The following is an 18610-nucleotide window of genomic DNA, read 5'->3' as shown; positions in this document are numbered from 1 at the left end:
CTTCCCTGGTGGCGCAGTGGCTAAGAATCTGCCTGCCAATGCAGGGGACACAGGTTTGCGCCCTGGTCCGGGAAGATCCCACATGCCGCGGAGCAGCTAAGCCCGCGAGCCACAACTACTGAGCCTACGCTCTAGAGCGCGCGAGCCACAACTACTGAGCGCACGTGCCACAAGTACTGAAGCCCGCGCGCCTAGAGCCTGTGCTCCACAACAAGAGAAGCCACCGCAATGAAAAGCCCGCATGCCGCAATGAAGAGTAGCCCCCGCTCGCCGCAACTAGAGAAAGCCATTTGCAGCAATGAAGACCCAACGCAGCCCAAAATAAATAAATAAAATAAATAAATTTATAAAAAAATAAAATAAAATAAACAACTATTAATTTCAACACATATGGTGTTGAAATTAATAAAATGGTTTATAAATTATATTTAATTAGAGTGTCCTGTATCCTTGGGAAAAAGCGTCTTGATCCTTGCACTCTATTTGTTGTTGGTCTTCCACTTTGCCTTATCAATTTATATCATAAAATATCTTAAGTTTTTTCTAAGTTTAATCAAATTCTGAAAAACGGCTTTCTATCATCTTCAGCAGAAAATCTGGAGCTGCTATTACTGAATATAGTTATGTCAAATTCATGCATTCTACTATGTTGTAGGTCTAATTAAGATATTTAGGGTGAACCGAGGCATTTTATTGAAGGTTTGTGGTTTTGGACCTTAGTTTTAAAGTACATTAAATTTCTTATTCTGAATTCGGAAACAATAACAATTTCTGCTTGTACTTTTTACTCTAAAGAAATTAAATTTTGTGGTGCAGAACATCAATGTTGGCAAACCGGACTAATTCTCTAAACATTTAAGTTTGAAAACCCATGTCGTTTGAGTTCAAATCATAGTTGTTGATAATTGTGTTTTCCAATTCCCTTTCTGTCATTTTACCTTCTATATATTATGTGTATATAATTCTATTTGTAGTAACAATTTAACTATATGAAATTGCTGTTTTGTAGGTCAAAACAAATATCTGATTTCATATGATTCAATCAATAAGTCTGTTAAATATCAATAGGTGACTTTATTCATATTCTTTAACAGCTTTCCTACCAAAACCTTTTATTTTCATTTCATTTGTTTAGCAAAGACCTCCTTATTTTCAGGTCTGTTTACTGTGTCTGTAAGGGCTGGAGCTATGATAGAAAACCAGATAAAGGCCATGATAGCCTGTATAGTCAACCCTGGGATTCTAGGGATGGTCTGTGGGGAGGAATTCTCCCTGCCTATTCATGATTGTTTTATGCTTTTATCCGCTTTGGCATTATATGGAAGAATTTCTCTTCTGGGTGAAATTTAGATAGCCTTCAATTCTATTAAAGAACTTATTGGAAGTAATTGTTTATAAAAATGCAGCTTGGGTTTGTCAGTCATCTACATGTATAAGTTCATCAGCCCTTTCTTAAGTTTCTGGACATCCTCTCAGTCACATTGCCAAGATCTTGACCTTGATGCGGTTATTTTTCAAGATCTCTCAAACTTTGTCCACTTCGGTCATTTCTTTGGCTCTTTTGACCAGCTACTTAATTATCCTGCAGATTTAACCTTTAACTCCACGTCTTTCATTTCTCTGATGTTGTACCTGAGCTACTGAGTCATGCAGACTTGTAGTTGCTTGGCAATTATTCATTCAGTTCTTCCGTTAACTTTTATGTCAAAGTTCTCACGACTTGCTGCCCCTCCCCTCTTTTGTTTTACAGATCAACTCCCTACCCCATCATGGTTTTTAGGGAATGATCTGAAGACTTTGAAGTGATATGTAATGAGTTTTCCAAAATGACTATACCCAGTGGAAAGCAGGACATCAAAAATCTTGACCTAGTTTTTCCTTATCCCACCCCAGCCAAGTTATGTAACCTTTGAAGACCTCAGTTTTTCAATTTAATACGTCTCTATACCTTTTGTGCTTCTGTTCAGTAGAACAAGGTCTCATAAAGTTTTACTTTCAACTTAGGCCTTTGGTCTCATCTATTTCTGATTCATAAGCAATACCCACAGTTAACTCCTTTTTAGAATATTTAGCAGCCCCCTTATATTGGTTCCTTCCCTTTTGCCTTAAGTATGTATATTTTCCCCCTTACAAATGTATATTTTTATATGTGAACCTTTCTAGTAACTGTCAGATTTTCCTCTTACTGCTTAATTTTTCCAAGGAATAATTATGGCCATTATTCTCATTTTATCTTTACGTAATCACTTAAGTTTAATCTTTACCTACTGATACTTTTCTTGCAGAGATAATTATTAACCTCATGCCTAATTCCTTTTTTTTCCTCTAAAAAAATGTTCTTAATTTTGCTCTTGTTTTTGAAGCTGTTTTAGTTTAGGCTTTTATGGTGTTGGTTGGACTATTTCAGCAGATATCTAATCTAGCTCTTTGCTTCCAATTACTTTTACCCACCTCCACTTTATTTTTCCACTGTAGTGGCAGAGTTATCCTTCCAAAATATATTTGGTTTAGTTACTTCCAGGCTTAGGATCCTGGACTTATTTCTAAGTGCCTGCAGAAGAGTCCATTTTGGGCAGCCCATACCAAAATCTAGCTGTGTGGAACTGCTCATTATTTTAGCTCATGCCATTTACATTCTTGGTACAAATAGGTGTATCTGTCTAAACTTGTATTCCTTTCCTGTCTGACAGTGGGATACTACTTTAACCTTGTGACATTGGTTTAGATGTCACCTCTGTGAACAACTCTTTCCCAGTTCTCTAATGTAGATTTAATCACTGCCTTTCCTGGAATGCTCCCATAACACTGTGCACTGACCTCTACCATACTACTTATCACATATTATTTGTAGGTGGCATGAGGGGTGGTTAACATTTTAATAGTTTGATAAAATCAACACGTGATGGAAGAAATAAGTTGTCCTCTTACCTTGAACTTAGATGTGGATTGTTTGCAAGACCTAAGGTAGACTAGATTGTAGCCAAATCAAATGGTATTTACGTGTCAAAAGATAGAGAAAATTTTAGATAGGTTTTCGTCTAAAGAAATAGGATTGGAAAGTAGTTTTGTCGTTTGAAAGTCGAGAAAAACAGTTTAAATAGCCAGAATTGGACATACTTATCCAGAACTATTTAGTGTTGGAGTATTTTATACTCTAGAGGGCTGTTTTATGTATTTCTTCAGACTTCATCTCTACGTGAATGAAACATCCCTCAATGATGCCTTTTGCTCTGAATCACTACGTACCAAGCAGCCTGTTTATAATTTGACTTCCAGTGTATCATTAAGACAGTAATGGAGTGGGGCACTTAGTGAACTCGAGCATCTGATTCACTTGATAGCTTATGTTTCACTGTATATTAATTGATAGAACTCTTACAAATCTGATTATTGCCAGTCTGTCTGATGTAGAATTGGTTGTACCAGAGAAACATGTTCTGTGTGTGTTCTGGATGGCTGAGGATACAGCCAAGGTGGGAGGCCTGTGGTAGGGTTGTTAGTCCACTTTCTTGAGTTTCCTTCAGCCTACACCTTTTTTGTCAGTGGCTCTAGGATTCTGCCAGTCACTGAAACTAAAGCATCCTGAAATAACCTTTGAGACAATCCTGTTTTATTCTATAGTTGTTTTCCTTCATGGTCAGTCACACTCAAAGTCTGATTGGTTTTCTACTGACCAAGTTTTAGTTTTGTTCTTTCCTTCCTAGTTTCAACTGTTTCTATCTTAGTCTTAGGTTTTCTCTTTAATTGCTCAATATATTGCTATGTCTAATTTTCCTTATATGTTACTTGCATTATTTTATTCTCCTACCCCTGACTGTTTAAAAAGCCTTCCAAGGTGATCTTTATAGACACCTCAGCTCGATGCCTCCTCTTGGTTTTAAAGACTCTTTAACAATCTGAAATTCTGTCTTCATCTGATTTCTCACAATTCTTTGTCATATATTAAAGTCTGCTTTGGTTGAGTTAAGCTTTTTGCTGTCCCATGGTTACTCTGTTCACATTTGTCATTTAGCCTGGAAGTCCCTTCCTTGATTTCAGTTTACTCATCCACTCTATGAAACTTTTGTATTCAATTTTTTGAATTTCTGTAACTTGTTCATAGTACTATGCAGTTTTGTGCTCCAACATTGTCTTAATATATTTGTTGTTACCTAATATGATAATCTTGGATTTTAAGTTCTGTTAAGACAGATGGTTTTGTAGTAGTGTCATTCGTTCTTTCAACCCTACTATGTGCCTTGAATTATTCTAAATGTCATTGCTCTGAGTATTTGGGTTATAATAGTGAAACACAGAAGTCCTTTGCCAAGTTTCTAATAATAGCCAGTAAGATATTGGATGTATGTTAGGCAGACAGCCTATATTTGTTAACTAAATTTTTGTTTGCTTTTCTCATTTATGGATATAAATAATTTCTGTAGTGACATAATTTGAATTTATAGATTTTTAACATTGTTTGGCCAAGACCCTAACTCATTTGTCACTATAATATATAGTGATTCTATATAGTTCTTATCACCAACATAAGAGAGGCTGCACCTCTCCTTCCTGCAGTACTGCTACTACCTTCAGTGCAGTTCCTCCTTTCATACCTGGGCAGTTGTCTTAGTGCTGCTGGGTTAGCCCTCATCCAGTCTTTACATGGGATCCAGAGCAACTTTTCTTAAATACTGATCTGGTCATATTACTTTTCATGGGTTTCCTTATTGTTTTCAGGCTAAATTCTAAACCTGTAAGTGTTGCCCTTTAGTATCTGGTTTTGGACTACTGTCATCCTATGTGAAGCAGGTATCACTGATGGTTCATCAAGCTGATTCCACCGAGTCTTGACTCATGCTTTACTTTCCATCATCCCCTTTCACAGCTTTTTGCCCTTAGTATTCTCTCTCTCTTCTCTCTTCCTGTGTTCTCATAGAATCCTGTGCCTATCCTCTCATAACTTTGTATTGTGAGGGTCCATTTACTCTGTTAGTGGACTGGTTGCTCATTGATGGCAGGGACTGTGCTGTTTCTCCCTATTGTGTGCAGGTGGTTCAGTGCCTGTAGCTTGTTACTTGATAAATGTTCATTGAATGCACTGAAACGACTTAGTGCATTCGCTTGGAAATTAGGGGTCTGGGTTCTGGATAAGTCTGTGACTGAGTAGTTCTGTGGTCTTTGCTGTTTGGACCCTGATTTCTTCATTTGTAAATTGTTCAGAGATGGTTTGCTTAAATGCTCAGTGTGTGAATTCTAAGTTTTATGTGAATCTAGATTGAAATAAAGTTCACCCCTTCTTTTGTAGTATAAATCATTTGAGCATCTCTAAGAAGTCTGTTTCAACATGTCTAGCTATCACTAAAATATGTAAAAAGTTAAGAAACCAAAAATAGCAACGTCATTGGGTAACAGCCTCTTTCTTTTATTTCCCTTCTTATTCAAGGGGGGTGATAATTAAAACCCTTTGGGTGGTGTGAGTCCCAAGTATGTATGCTGACTTGCCTTCTGATGCTAAACAATGTATACTTTGTTTCAGTCTGTTGTCAGCAGCAGAGCTAGTTTAATGAAACAAAACAAAATGTCAACTCCGCTGAGGTTGACATAATATTGTTCCAAGTTTGAATTTTAAAATTGCTGGGACTTCTGTGTTTGATCCCTGGTCGGGGAGCTAAGATCCCACATGCCTTGCGGCGAAAAATCCAAAACATAAAACAGAAGCAATATTGTAACAAATTCAATAAAGACTTTAAAAATGGTCCACATCAAAAAAAATCTTAAAAAAAAAAATTGCAACATGTTTGTTTTTAAGTTTGGGGAGTTTTATTGTCAGTATTGTCAAGCAAGGTAAAATACTGCTGTTTGATATATTTTATTTCTTGGAGAATTGTTTAATTTTCCTTGGTAAGAATTTTTTTAACCTACCCAGAAACGATTACTAACAAAAATTGAAATGATCATTCTTCTGTAGACTAAAGGCAAATAACTTTTTCTTGCTCTTCATGGCCTCAGGTTAATAGATGTGGAAAGGCTGAAACCTAAGTTGCCCCAGTGTTTCACCCTTCTTGGGTGCTTATGAGCTATTTCATAATTGACTTTCCCCAGTTCCAGTTATCAAGAGAATTGGGGCCTAGGGGCAATGAATCCAGACAGAAACCATCTCTTTGGTCAAGTTATTGTTTTGAGGCCCTAATAAAACCATTAAGGCCACTTGGGTCAATGACCCATATGGTTGTGTGTTTGAGAGTTCAGCCATGATGGACTTTATTGTTTCAGCGCATATCTACCCAGTTTAATAGTTTTTTCTTGTGAAATTTATGTTTGTTTATGCTTAAATTTACTTAAGCATTATCTTTTAATTAAAAATAATGAAAAATATTCAGGAAATTTGGTTTTTAAACATTTCAAAAATTCTGTTTTGTATAAACTTAGACATACATAGACATTTAAGTTGGTCGGTGAAGGCAGGTTATTTAAATGGCTTGTTTTTAAATTTCAAATGATTGTGCCTCTTAGTTAATGAATTGAAAACTTTATATTTCAATATGTTAATCCCTGGCATGAACACTGTAATTGTCAATTGTATAGTAATGTCTCAAAAGTTGATCTAAGTTTAGTATTAATAATATATTAAATTGATAACATATAATTCTATAAAATGGTTGCCATTTTGAAAATATATTCCAAGGACTCTTTTCTAAATATGTATGAAAAGGAATAACTTTGGGGACATATATTCCATATAATTTAAAAATTACTTCTCAAAAAAATTAGGTAGATTCTTGTACTGGGAAAAAAGCAACATATTTTCTTTCAGTACCACATATATAGTCACCTAACAGCTGATTCATTCTCAGAAAGATTTATTGACTTCTATTAGAAAGTTGGAAGAAAACTTCTATTATATAATATATTTAACCCAGTATATAGATGAGGTTTTGAGAGAGTATTTTCAACTGCATTTAAAAAGATGGAAATGGCATAGTAAGGTAAATGAATGGAGTGAAGTTACACTTTTCCATTGAATGTTTTTTAGTCAAACATTAACTACAACATTGAGAATGATGTTTGCCTTTCTTGGGGTTGATCTCTTTAGTTCCTCCTTTGCCTCAATATACCATCAGTCTCTGAATTCTTCAACAATATCCTTAGAATGCATTTTTCTTCTGAGTACCAGAGATAACCACAGTAATTTAAAGCATCATCATTTCTGGTCTGGATCATTGCAGAAGCCTAGTTGCTATTCTTAATTCTAGTCAGTCCAATTTGCTGATTTTTGTTTGTTTTTGCCTTCACATGGTTTACATTCTTCAGTAGTGGGTTTATCAGCAGTTTATGCTTAGTGATTTGGAGTAAGAGGAGAGAGTTTGGCAAAATGCCTCTTTTCCCCAGTTCATCACAGTCCATCATATATATATCTTCCAGATCAGTCTTTCTGAAATGCCATTTAATACCTGTAATATTTATTAGGTGTGACTAAGATATGATTTCTGCTATTAAGGAGCTTACACTTTAATAAATTGTTATATATGTTTATGAGAGATTGTCCTAAATGACCTTGAAGATACCGTGATACTATCACATTTCTTTCAAGGCTAGATTGAGGTTCACTTTGTCCACAAAACTTTCCCTGACTAAAAAAATTATCTTTTGCTTTTAAGTCTATAATCTCAAATAGACTAACCTTCTGACCTACTTGCTAATATATTTCTTGGCCTTGTTCTGCCTGAAAGAGTTCTTTGTAGCGGCATTCATTGTATGGAGATTGCAGAACTTCTATCACAATCTACATAGAAAATAGGATAGTAAATTCAAGTGATAGGAAATGTGAAAGAAAAAAGGTAAAAATGTAACCTTTGATGTTAGGTGAATATAAAAGTGGTCTGAATCTTAACCCAATTGGTAGAATTTAAGGCATTAAAATATCCACAGTGAAACCAGAGTTGAGGCAGGTTTCAAAGGCATTTTAAAAACAGTCCTGTTTAAGAGCCATTTTACTTTTTTTTTAAAGAACAGTAAGTACATTTTTGTTCCTCTTTTTAAATTAGGCATTTGTTCTTTTACTAATTGATTTATAAGAACTCTATATAATATCTAACAAGCGAATTATCCCTTTGTGATATGAGTTACATATACTTTTTCCCAGTTAGTCTTTTGACATTGTTTATATTGTTTCTCTGTGAATAAATTAGATTTGATTTTTCTTAAAATCTCATATTGTTGGAGCAGTTTTAGGTTCGTAGCAGAACTGATCAGAAGGTATAGAGGGTTCCGTATCCCCTGTCCTGGCATGTGCGCAACCTCCTCCACTATCGACATCCCACATCATGATAGTGCATTTGTTACAGTGGTGTACAGTCGATTGAACAGTTTGTTACAGTCGATGAAACCTGACGTTTTCAAAAATTTTTTGTGTTCTTTTATCACTTAGGAGACATGTCATTTGTTATGGTATGATTCCATTTATTTTGTTTTTTAAATTTATCTTTTATAGAAGTAACATTGGTTATTTTTTTGCAAAGTCTCCTCTATTCTTGAAATTAAAAACAAGTTATCACATAATAGTGATAATAATGACAATAACAACAAATAGTACTAATTCATATTGACTGCTTACTCTGTAACAGGCACAATTACTAACCACAGCTTGATTAGTAGGTAGGTTGAATTATTAGCTTCATTTTATAGAAGAGGAAATAGAGGTACAGAATGTTTGAATAACCTGTCCAGAAGGCATGCAGCTAGTAGATGGCAGATTCTATCCCAGGCAGTTTGGGTCCAGAGTCCATGCTCTTAAACCAGATAAACTATACTACTTTTTAAAAAACATTTTAACATTTTTTTAATGCACTTGTTTGGCATATTAGGTTTGAGGTAGGAATTCAACTTTATTTTTGGACTGCTTAGATAGAGGAAGAGCCAACAAAGAGGAGTATAAAGAAATGGTCATCTAGGTGGGAGTAAAGCAAGGGATTTGGTAGACCTTGTTGGGATTCTGCTGAGATTTAAGATAAGGAAGGGTAATTTGGCAAGATGAAGTGATTGTGATTGTAGGTGTTTTATAATGGAATGGGCCGAAGCAGAAGTCAGATGGGAACTGTGTGGGCATATGAGAACATAGAAACAGTGAAAACAAGTCTTCTGCAAAGTGGCTACGTATTTGAAGAAGGGGAGGGCTGTAGAATAAGGGAAAATTATTGGTATTTTTTAGAAAGGTGAAAGGTGTTAAAATGCTGATAGGAAGGATTTAAATAGAGAAGAGATTAAGGAAGATACAGGAGGGAAGCTATTCATTGGTTAAGGTTCCTGAAAATCAATGAGAGGATTTGCTCTGAAGCATAGATAGAGGGATTTGCTTTATACTGAAAATGCTCTGTTATTTCTAGAGGGTGTGGAAGAAGGGTGCAGATACAAGTGATTGTGAGCTTGTCGGTGGCAAGTGAGAGTTCTCATTTGATGCTGTTGTTTTTCTCTCTGTGAACTGGAAGATGTTCTTTACTGAGTAGAGAGTTAGAAGTTTGGTGGGGGGGATAAATTAGGAGTTAGGGATTAGCAGATACAAATTACTATATATAAAATAGGTAAATAACAAGGTCCTATTGTATAGCACAGGGAACTATATTCAATATCTTGAAATAACCTATAATGGAAAAGAATATGAAAAAATATATATGTGTGTATATATGTATTTATGTATAACTGAATCACTTTGCTGTGATTGTAGATCAACTATACTTCAATAAAAAGAATTTTAAAAAATAGTTTGAGGGAAGTTGGAGGTGTGAGGAGATGGGAGAAGGTTTGAATTAGGTATTACGGAGAACAAGAGAGGGATTAATGAGAGCAAACTACGGGCATTTTTGGACCTTGTTGAAGGCCCACCCACTGGAAGTTGGTGAAGACAGCATGAATTAAAATTTTTTTTCTAGTGACTTTCAGGCCAGTTCTGCTATCACACTTACTATAGTTAATGCTCTTTAGTCATTCACTACCACCCTAGAATTTAAAAAAAACGCATACTGCTTTTAGACCTAGCCAAGGTAGTGTTTTAAGTGTGTTGAATAGAGTAACTTTGGAGAAGGATGAAAAAAACAAAATCACCATTTTTCACTTCATTTTGGTACACTTAAGTAATGGAGAACATTTCTTGGGAATAGATTTTGAATGTGTATGCTACTTTAACTTGTAGAGGATTATGAGAGGAGATCACGTATTTTAAGTTTAAACATATGTGGTCTTGAATACCTAAATGGCAGAATAATATGTATTTTGGTAGTAAATCCATCTTTCTTAAAGTATAATTTTCAAAATGTATAGAAAGCTTTTCAGCAATGTCCTCAAATCTAAATTCGTTCATTGTTAAACTTGTTTGTTTGTTTCTTTACACAGGGTGTGATAGGTATACAGCTGGTTGTTACCATGGTGATGGCCAGTGTCATGCAGAAGATTATACCTCACTATTCTCTTGCTCGATGGCTACTCTGTAATGGCAGGTAAGGCAAGGATAGGCTGATTCTGACTGGCACTTTCAAATCTTTGTTTAGTTTACCAGGCTGATTAACTTCCTAGAAGTGAAGTGCTAATTCCAATTTTCTAAAAACATGAAAAAGGAAAATAATGAGGAAAATCTAGCTTCCTTATTTCTCTTACTTGAGATATTAGTAGTTTATCTGTTTAGTACAAAGGTAATAGGGTCATGGTCAAGAATTTAGTCCCTTCCTTCTCTATCCCTTTCTGTCCATGGCCACTGGAACTATCACATGACTTTTCTAGTTACCTTTAATAAAAGTTGGTCAACAAGAGGAAGAGACTGTAAATGGAAGTGCTTAAATATTTTTACCATTGTTGGAAAAGTGACTCAAAGCACATATCCTATTATTGGTGACTTACTTGAGAGTTTATTATGAGAATTAGGGGCTCTTTGTTTTACTGCAAATAATTTTAAACTTTAATTTAGTGAGGAGGAGATGAAGTTGTTTTGTAGGATTTTAATTTTGTTTACTGCAGTTTAAGCTTACTACTGTCGCCTCCTTCTGCAGAGGAGGTAAGTTACCTTGCTGAAATTTGTACAATAGAAGTATAAAATCAAAAGTAAAGAAGGTAAATATAGGAGGTGTAGTGAGGCAAAAGCAGTAAAACTCTGCATACAGAAATACATGCCACAATCTTGTATAATTATGAAAGGTAAATTATAGATTTGGTACCATGACTATAGCTTTGCTCCAATTATTTGTCTCTAATAAATAACCAAATTCTATTATTGATTTGTATATCAATTTTCTTCTGTTTAGACCGTTGGAAATTAGAAAGCAATGGATAGCTATTATCCTCGTAATGATTTCATATACTGTAAGACCAATAATAAGCAATTCTATCCATAAAGCTTAAATTTATTTTCTAGTTTTAAGTATATTCTTCTTCTCTAATGCTTTATACTTTTTCCTTATCAGTGTTTAAATATAGGAAAATATTATTTAGACTGCTTAAAAAGTTTTTTTGAACACTGATAGGCACACACATGTGTGTGGAATGTGTGAGAGAAGAGCAGTTTAAAAATGTATATTTTATTAGCAAAGTAAACAATGACTGAAGTTTTAGTGAAGTTAAATAAAAGCTTCATCAAAGCTATTTATAAGTGAAAAAAGTAAATCATCTGTGACTAGTTTTTAACTATGTACGTTTATGCCCTGTGCAACCTTGCTTCCTTTTTTTGCTTAGCAAAAACCCTTTTTTGTAGATCATGAAAGGGTGAACATCTGCTGGGCAAACACCATTAATTCTAAATAAAAGGAATCTGAATTAATAAACTAGTTAAAATACATATTAAGGTAGCTTGTTTTCTATTAAGAATTGCACATTTCTAGATTTTTGTTTATGATGAGTCTCCAGGGAGACTTCCAGGTCTCTTTTGGCTTTAAAGATCTTTGCAGTCATGTCCCTTTTTAGTCCATAGGCAACTTCTACTTTCTTAACGTAATCTGCAACGCATTTGTTTCTATAAAACTAAAATTTCAGAGCTTGAAAACTGATTCTCTTTGTTAATATTGGAACAATATATTTAAAATCTTTACTCATTTGACAAGTATGTGTCATAAGTACATATATTGCTAATTTGAAGAGGAGCTCAACCTTCAAAAATAAACGTGAAGTTGATGTTTTTTGTGATCTTGATTTGCTTTTATAAATAGATTAACTTTAGTGGTAATTAATGCTGTCTCTAATTCCAAATCAGGTTCCAAGGATACCAATCAGGATTTTCTAGTAATAGTTACTCTTCTGCTGTAGTTAGTTTCATTTCCGTTCTGTTTTTGTTTGTTTTGCTCTGTGTTCTTAAGATCATCTATTTTTCTTTAATATTAATTCTGAAATTTTTAGGTCATGAAGCTATATTGCTCAATGTTGCCTAACTCTGTTGAATAAGAATATTGATTTTATCATTTTGGGATCATTATTGTTTTGCCAACCTTTTGTGATATGAAATGATACTGTTTTAATATTAAGAAAATCTAAAATCTCTTCTAAATTGCTCATGTAAAAATATTATTGATCAGAAATGACAGTTTGCATTTTAAACCATATGATGTTGCTGAGTTGAAGGAGAAAGATCTGAGGGCCTTCTTAGATTATCGGCTCTAAAATACTTGAAGAAATTTAAAGGGAGAGGCTTATGAGGACTTTTAAATTTATGAATAGTGTAGGATGGTTTGGGAGTGACTATATTGAATAGCTATTTAATAGAACTATTCAAGTGAATAGATGTGTAGATACCACGATAGGTTAATCATGGGTATGACAGAAGAAACTTCTTTTTGGTTTCGGTATCTGTCGACTTAATATTTATTCCACTAGTATCATATCTTCAAATTGTAAGTATTCATATTTTTCTTAAAAGTTATGGCTTCTCTTTTTATCATGTAAATTAATTTCTGTCCATATCTCTCATCAGCTTCTGTCTCTTTTAGAATGGAAGGTGTGAAGTGGCACCTGTTTGTATTATGTTGACTTAATGAGTAAGCCTGCCTATTTCCTGAAGAAGTCAGTACCTTGAAGGAATTAGCAGTTTTTGCTTATAAATTAACCTGCTGATTTTTTATATTAAAAATTGACTGGTTTTCTAGCTCTTGTTAAATAACATTTATATATTGTAATTAGTATTGTAGATATCTAGTTTTCAAAAAAATAATGCATAGTCTTTAGCCTGGTTTAGTTCCATTAATATTACCTTTACAATGTTACAGAACTTTGTACTGATAAAATTTTTATTTCTGTTATCTCATTTGGATCTCTACACTCTGAACTTGGAAGAAGAGATGTATTGGGATATGTTATGACCTCATAAATCTTGGTGTCTGAACTTAATAAAAGTTTCTCACTCAGTTCCTCAGACAGGAATCAGGGTCAAATGGGGGTACCTGAGAGGGGTCAGGCAGCTCTCTGTGTAGATCCTTCACAAAATGATGATTCAAGGATTCAGCTATCCTTCAGGTGGTTACTTAGGGATTCTAGGCTTCTTCTGTCTTGTGGCTACTCTGTTCCTTCTGCTGCTTTGGAGTCCTTCTATTAGATGCTATGCCGGTTGGCAAGTAGAGAGAGAGTGGGCTGTGGATTTTTCAGGAGATTCTAGGGGCCAAGCTTAGAAGTAGATATATCATTTTTGCCCACATTACATAGTCTGGAGCCCTATGACTGGTTCAGGCCAAAGTGCACAACAGGCTGGGAAATACACTTTTCATTGTACCTAGGAAGTAAAAGCAGGATGGGTAAGTGCCTAGTCCTTCTTTGCTGTAGGTGATATTGTCTCCATTTTTACAGATGAGAAAATTTTAACTTTACTCCTGTTCACATACTGAAAAATGAAACAGATCCAGGCCTTTTATGCTGGAAGTCTGATTCATAGTCTAGTAATTATTTGATTTATGACTGCTCATCAAATTCCAGACCCTTGTCCTGGAGCAGACATACTTGAACCAAGGTTTGAATTTGGTGGAGGTGAACTTTTCCACAACCACTGTGACTTCTGCTGGCAGTTTATAGAGTAATTTATTGAAGGTTTTCTTTTTTCTACCTTTTTTCCCTAGCTGTGCTTAGCCTTCTAGAAGATATCCTCAGGTTATAAGCAGTATATGGTTTCCCTTTACTTACTTACTCTGTACTTATTTTTCTGGCTTCTCTAGGATTACAGTCACCCTTTATTCTAAGTTAAAAGGCACATCAGCATTTTTCTGATTACCAAAAGCATGCTAAGTGTGAAGAAGAGTTTAAGAAATATCATCTGTTAAAACTATACCTCTCCTCACCATTTGAGATGAAATTTATTCCACATTACTAAATTATAATTGTTTTGTATTGCATTCTTCCAGTTTTTTAATAGATAAATGTTTTTCTTCTAGAAAATGTTATTCTCCTTTTTTTACATGCCTTTTTATATAACTGTCAGACTGTTGAGGCATTCCTGCTTTAACAAGAATTTAAGCAGCAAAATTTTTCTTGCCATAACCTGTGAGCAAGTATTACTGACCTTGAAAAACTCAGGTGTGAAGAGTCTAGTGCTCTTAGGTTGCTCTACTCTTCCCTTCCTCCCCAAAGGAAAGAAAAATTGTGGAAAGTTGGTTTCTCTTTACCTTTACTGTGAATTGCTTTCCCTAACGCAAGGAACATTCGTTCTAACCATTGCTCAGGTTGCCTAAAGACATTAGTTCTTTATCATGTCCAGCATACCACTGATTTGTAGCCAAAGTATTCTCTACTTTCTAATGTAATTAAAGTTCCTTTTTGTTTTGAAGTTTGCTTGGCCCCTCTTTTCATGGAGAGGTAAGTGATAGGTTACATTCTTTGTACATTTGAATAGTGGGTTTTGCATGAGGAGTAGGATTTTGCTTTTTCTCCTTTATAGCTTCCTTGCTGAACCTGCTTTCCATTTTCCTGATTGTTCAGCTCAAACCTTATGCATTTTTCTCTACCCCTTTATTCCCCTAGGCTCTCACTTTGGTCAACTACTTCCCTTCATATGTCCCTGACTCAAAATATATTACGGTTGGATTTATTCTGATTTTGTCTCATCCTATATTGGGTAAAGACGGTGTGAAAACACCCTGTTCAGTTGCTCTTAACTCTTTTTGCCTGTTGCTGGATCCAAGAATTTGTAAATTCCCTTTGGTGAGAGAAACCTACTATTCAAATGCACAGTAGGTGGGACCTATGACCTAAGGGAAAGGTTTAAACCTTAAGCTACTACCCTTATGGAATGCCTGAGTCCTTGCTCTCCTGCCTTAACTGTCTTAACTTCCAGTTCCAGAATGTCATGATATTCTAGTAAATTTTCCAATAAATAACAAGAGAATGTATATGTATAATAAATGATATTTTAGTTACTTGTACTGAAAGGTTTTCTAGGTTTTAGGTGGTGTTTGTTTTCCCTTAAGTTTTTTTTTTTTCACTTCTAAATTATTATTTAGAGATTTAGAATGGAGACTAAAACTATGTTGTGGCCTATGTTGTGAAAGAGTTTTGTATGTTTATTTATGTATCAAAGCTTTTTTTTAGCTTTCTCTCAATACTAAGCTTTTCCATATTTGTTCATGTTCAGATTTTCATTTTAAATTTCTGAAATTTTTACTTCTGAAAAATTTTTAAGTAGTTTGCCTTAAATGGCATTGCTGCTTAAATTTTTTTTGAAGAATCTGGGTCAGTACATTCTGTATTTTCTGGTATATGTTTTTTCAGTGCTCTTGAACTGCCTTAGTAAGAAAGGTTGTAGCCTGATACTACTTTATGTAAGAGGTTTATGCAAGAAAATTATTGAAAAATTATTTCAGTGATTTAGTGGAGTATAACACCAAGTTGGCTTTGTTATCTGAGACACTGCTGACAGTCTGAATATAAGTGAAAATAGCCAAAGTAAATGTCATAAAGTACAATTTAACTTAAATGCAAGAGGTTCAGTTTTGTAGTGAGATTCTATTAATACTTAACTCTTTTTTAATTTTTTTCTATTACTAACACAATACATGCCTATGATTTAGAAAAAAGATGGTAAATTGATAAAAAGGAAAAATAAGAGGTAGCAAACTATATTCCTCTCAGCTAAAGACAATCTCTGTAAATTTTGTTGTATTTCCTTCTAATTTTTTCTATTCATATTTTCCCCTCATGGATGTGATTATTTCCTGTGTAATTTTTACATCATGCTTCTTTTGCTTAACATAAAGCATTTTTCTCTAATTGTGTTTTTGTAACCATTATTTAACATCGAATCTAAGGCTGATAAACTTTTATATCTGTCTTCTAAGCCCATATTTGAAAGGCCTAGTGCATCAGAGGCAAGCAAATTGCAAGTCATTTTGCAAAGGAAAAGACCAAAAATTGAGACCAGAACTTAAAGTTTAGTAGATGGGAATCATATGATATGAAATCAAACTGTGTATGAAGCACTGACTGTTGAAGAAAATTGTGCAACTGTACCTTTAGGTTTTACTTTGAATTCATGTCCTTAGATGGCTACTCCATGCTACCTGGCAGTCTTTGTGTGTTCCACTTCTCAGACAGCTTTTCCAACCCAAATCCTCTCTTCATTTATACATGCCTGCCTCAGCCTCACTCTAAGCTCTTGAAACCAGAGCCTGTCGCTCTCGTCTTCATGCCATCAAACCCACAACCCTAGTTACACGTGCAGCCTCTCTTTGTTTTTTTTTAATGTTTATATATTTTAATTTTGGCCTATGGAGGAGGTATCCTGCTATCAAGACCTAACTCCAGCATTTGTGATCTATATCCCATTCCCTCTAACCTTCACCCTGACTTTTTTTCTTTGGCCATTTCCTCTCTTCTTTGCCATTAATTGCTTCCTTTCTGTTGGATTATTCCTGTTAGCACACTTTTTTTTTTTAAGGTCTCCCATTAAAAATAATAGCAACAAAAAATAAACAAGAGTCACAACTCTGCCTCCCTTCCTTCTTAAAAAACAAAGCCCCTCCCATATCTATTCCTTAGTTTTGGGCCTATTTCCCTGTTTTCCATCAATGCTGAATTTGTTACATACTTGTCCTCATAAACTCGATTTTCCCACTTCCTTATTAACTATTTAGCCTTCTACCATGTTTTATTTTCCCCTTAGGTGATCTTATTCATGCCTATGGATTTAAATACCACAATTATGTAATAGCCCCAGGTTATCTGTGAGCTCTAGATTCTAATATACAGTAGCCCTCTTGATATTTTCACTTCATGTCTCATAGGTACTTAAAAACTCAGCATGTTTAAATTCTTGATTTCTTCTTGCTCTACTCTATGTCAGAAAATGTACCACCATCTTCCTCAAATCAGAAATGTAAATATCATCCTTCATTCCATCCTTTCTTTCCATTCCTTACCTTACAAGAACTGTTGATAATGAAATATATTTCCGTGCTATTCTTGCCTTGTTCTAATTCACAGAGCAGTAAAAGAAATCTTAAAATGTAAATCAAGTTATTTCTCTTGCTTTGAAACCATTATTTTAGCATAAAATCTATACTCCATATGGACCCAAGAGGCTTTGCATGACCTGTTCCCTGTTATCTCTTCAGCCTCCCTCATGTGTTTCTCCTTGTACATGGTGCTACTGCCTTCTTGCCCTTTTGGTTACTGCATTGTTCTGAGTTGTTTCATGCTTTTGTGCTTTTGGACATACTCTTCTCTGCCTGGAATGCTCTCGCACTCCATTCTTATTCTTTAGTTTGCTGGGCAAATGTCATCTCAGAGAGGTTTTGTAACCTAATACCTTAAGGCTTGTCTCTCATTCTCACTACATATTTGATTCTTTTGTGTAGTATCCAATATATGATGTTTGTCTTTTCAAAAATTGGTTAAATTCTGCCCCAACTGAAATATAAACATCAAGAAATCAGGGACTTTGGCTTTGTTGTGGGTGATTATATCTCCGTTGCCTGGCAGAGTACTTGACCGTAGTGGGCTCCATAAATGTCTGATAAGTCAATGGGTGGATAGATGAATGGGTAGATGGATGGATAGATGAGTAACAGACTGGAAGTGTCCCTGAGAGCACTCGGTACTTTTAGATTCTAGCTTTGAACAGTAATTGTTACTAATGAAGATGACCTGAACGTAATAAATGCAATTCATTTTAGAAAAATGGATTCACAAAATTAGATTAAACAAGTTTGAGAATATTTTAAAAGAAAGTGGGTCCTAGAAAATGTAAGGATCTTATAATATTTTATTATTACAGGACTCTAAATGTAACTTAAGTTTTCCTATAGTACTAAGAGTCTTTCACTGATAATTATTTCTCAAAGAAATAAACAACTAATTTTAGTCTTTATAAATGAGTTATTGCTTATGTGTTCTCCTAAATGTTATACAGTCAATTCTCATTATTTGTAGATTCTCTACTTGTGATTTGCCTACTTGCTAAAATTTATTTGTAACCCCAAAACCCATACTTGTGGTGCTTTCAAGGTCATTTATAGACATACGCAGAATGGTAAAAAATTTGAGTGGCCTGTTCCCAGCTGAGGCCCAGGTTCCTAGCTGAGGCCTTCTTGCTGTACCTCTCATATTGTAAACAAGTATCCTTTTTGTGGTCTATTTAGTGCCATGTTTTTCATATTTTTGCTTTTTGTTGGTGACTTCGCTA

At 34.7% G+C, this 18610-nt stretch overlaps 1 protein-coding gene across 7 annotated transcripts in view; it reads left to right on the top strand.

Moving 5' to 3' along the window:
* The window catches only part of TMEM161B (transmembrane protein 161B), a 68942-nt gene that overhangs the window by 10224 nt on the left and 40108 nt on the right, over positions 1–18610 (top strand). For 5 of the 7 annotated variants that reach the window (XM_057541097.1, XM_007193028.3, XM_007193027.3 and 2 more), the window contains one exon: positions 10366–10469. The exons of the other annotated variants lie outside the window; for them this stretch is intronic. In XM_057541097.1, coding sequence (XP_057397080.1) covers positions 10366–10469 — 104 coding nt within the window. Of the gene's footprint in view, positions 1–10365; positions 10470–18610 lie in introns of those variants that run through there. 7 annotated transcript variants of the gene reach the window in all.

This window comes from Balaenoptera acutorostrata, chromosome 2 (genome assembly GCF_949987535.1).
Source record: "Balaenoptera acutorostrata chromosome 2, mBalAcu1.1, whole genome shotgun sequence".
NCBI classification, from domain to species: Eukaryota; Metazoa; Chordata; class Mammalia; order Artiodactyla; family Balaenopteridae; genus Balaenoptera; species Balaenoptera acutorostrata.
This window is presented reverse-complemented; position numbering and strand designations above follow the sequence as displayed.